This window comes from Dipodomys ordii, unplaced genomic scaffold (assembly GCF_000151885.1).
Source record: "Dipodomys ordii isolate 6190 unplaced genomic scaffold, Dord_2.0 Scaffold5, whole genome shotgun sequence".
Classification (NCBI taxonomy): domain Eukaryota; kingdom Metazoa; phylum Chordata; class Mammalia; order Rodentia; family Heteromyidae; genus Dipodomys; species Dipodomys ordii.
In genome coordinates, this window is record NW_012267221.1 from 26,665,771 (window position 1) to 26,668,186 (window position 2,416).

The following is a 2,416-nucleotide window of genomic DNA, read 5'->3' on the forward strand; positions in this document are numbered from 1 at the left end:
GCTGTCCCTGCGCTCTTCAGCTCCAAGCCAGCACTCTACCACTTGAGCCACAGTGCCACTTCTGGTTTTCTGAGTGGTTTATTGAAGATAAGAGTCTCACAGTTTTTGTGCCCAGGCTGGCTTTGAACCTCGATCCTCAGATCTCAGTCTCCTGAGTAGCTAGGATTACAGGCGTGAGCCACTGGCGCCCAGCTCTTCATTTAAAAAAAATTTTTTTTTAAGTAAATATGATTGCTTTGTTAACAGTACTGCTGATAGTATTGACAGGCTTCATATATGCTATGTTTTTCATGCACAGCATCTCATGTTCTTACAACAACCCTGTGAGTATGTATTATTATTGTCTATGTTTTGCAAGTAAATAAGCACTTCAGCCTGGACAAGGTTTTTTATTTTATTTTTTATTGGTCTGGGACTTGAATTTAGGGTTTGGGTATTATCCTTGAGCTTTTCTTTTTCTTTTTTGCTTAAGTCTAGCACTGTACCATTTCAGCCACAGCTCCTATTACAGCTTTTTTGGTGCTTAGTTGGAGATAAGAGTTTCACAGACTGTGGCAGCTAGGCTGGCTTCAAACCTTGATCCTCAGATCTCAAATCTCCTGAGTAGTAGGATTAAGGCATGAACCACTAGTTCTAGGCATAGAGTTTTTTACTAAGCTAAAAGATTAAGTTCAATTCAAATTAATACATGCATAAAGACAGTCTTTTTTTTTTAACCAACCAACTGCCTTGATTAATATGACATGTTATATATTAAGGTTTTAGTGGAACTCATTTCCCATGTAGCTGTCCATCGGAAAACCCTACTTGCTTAATATTCTTTATCATTCATTGCTTTGGATTTAAAGAAATTAAATATTTCCTGAGGAAATATTAGTAGTTCATAGAGATAAACTTTTCTCTTTCTTTTGTAACAGAATCGAATTCTGTGGGTAGATGAGAACAATCTGACAGCTCATGTAGAGGCTGGCATAACAGGACAAGAATTAGAAAGACAGGTATGACATTTCTGTATTAAGGTTTAAAAAACTGCTCTATGTTCTGTCTGAATAAAGTACTTTTCACAGTATATTGCGTTGTTTGGATTCTTTTTTTCTCTTTTCTTTTTAATCCTTCCTTCCCCCTCTCCTCCTTCCCTTCTTCCTTGCTCTCCTACCTTTCCTCCCTCTGTCTTACTGGGAGTTGAACTCAGGACTTCACACTTGCTAGGCAAGTATCTGCTGTTTGAGCTGTATGTACTCTTAGTCATTTTGCTTTTAGTTTGTTCTTCAGATACATACCTTAATAGCTAAAATTGCATGGACTTTTCTGCCTGAACTGGTTTGAACTATAGTCTTCTGATCTTAGCTTCCTGAGTAGCTAAGATTACAAGTGTGAGCCACTGGTGCCTGGCTTGCATTGATTTTTAATATGTATAAGGAAAGTCATTAACATGTCCGTTCTGAATTTGGGGTTATTTTTCAGGTTTATTACACTTTTGGCTACTTTACTAGTTAATAGTCTGGATGTGTTTGTTTTTTGTTTTTTTTTTCCTATCCAGCTTCCTGTTATATTTTTTGTTTCTAATGGATATTAGCTTTTACTGTAAACTGTAGCTCCTAGGTGTGTAACTTTGAGCAAATCACTAACCTTTATGCCTCAGTTTCTTTTATAAAGTGGGAATAATTCTACTTTATGAAGTTTTTGTTAGGATAAAATAAGTTAATAATGTAAAATACTTAGAAATTTTAATTCAACTAATTTTAATTGAGCATTATTTGCCTCATCTAGTCATACATGACCTTAAGTATTCTTTTTATGTACTGTAGACCCCCAAATTTGTATCATTGATGTGGACACTTTTTCTGAACATACATCCTGTTTCCTAGTTGGTCTCTCTACTTAAAGGTCTAATAGACATTTCAAATTCAGCATTTTAAAGCCTGAATATTTAGGGGTAAAATTTGTAATATTTTCCAAAATTTGTTTATTCTGTAATTGCTTAATTCTCACTTGATAGAGTTTATTTCTTAGGGATCTTAGATCAAAATCTGAATCATGTGTTTATTTTATATTACGCTACTTCATAATAATTTAAGTGAAGTATAACTATCATATAGTAAATGTTTCTTGATAAATGTGTAATTTGGTAACGTTTGACATGAGTACAGCCATGAAAGCATCAGCACCATCAGGATAATGAATATATCCATGAATTCCAAATGTTTCCTCTTGCTTTTCTCACCCTACTCAAAGTCCTTAGCTAATCCATGACAATCATGGTGTTTTTTTCAGTGTAGATGGATTTTTTTTAATTTTTATTTTATTGTGAAAATACTGTACAGAGGGGTTACAATTACATGGGCAAGATAGTGAGTACATTTCTTATCAAGCATTGTAGCCTCCTCCTTTGTTTACCCTTCCCATCCTCCCTCCC

The 2,416-nt window shown here is 34.9% G+C and overlaps 1 protein-coding gene across 1 annotated transcript in view; it reads left to right on the forward strand.

Moving 5' to 3' along the window:
• Agps (alkylglycerone phosphate synthase) overlaps positions 1-2,416 on the forward strand; it is a 107,948-nt gene that overhangs the window by 46,441 nt on the left and 59,091 nt on the right. Inside the window, exon 8 of the mRNA XM_013027544.1 lies at positions 918-998. Coding sequence (XP_012882998.1) covers positions 918-998 — 81 coding nt within the window. The remainder of the gene's footprint in view (positions 1-917; positions 999-2,416) is intronic.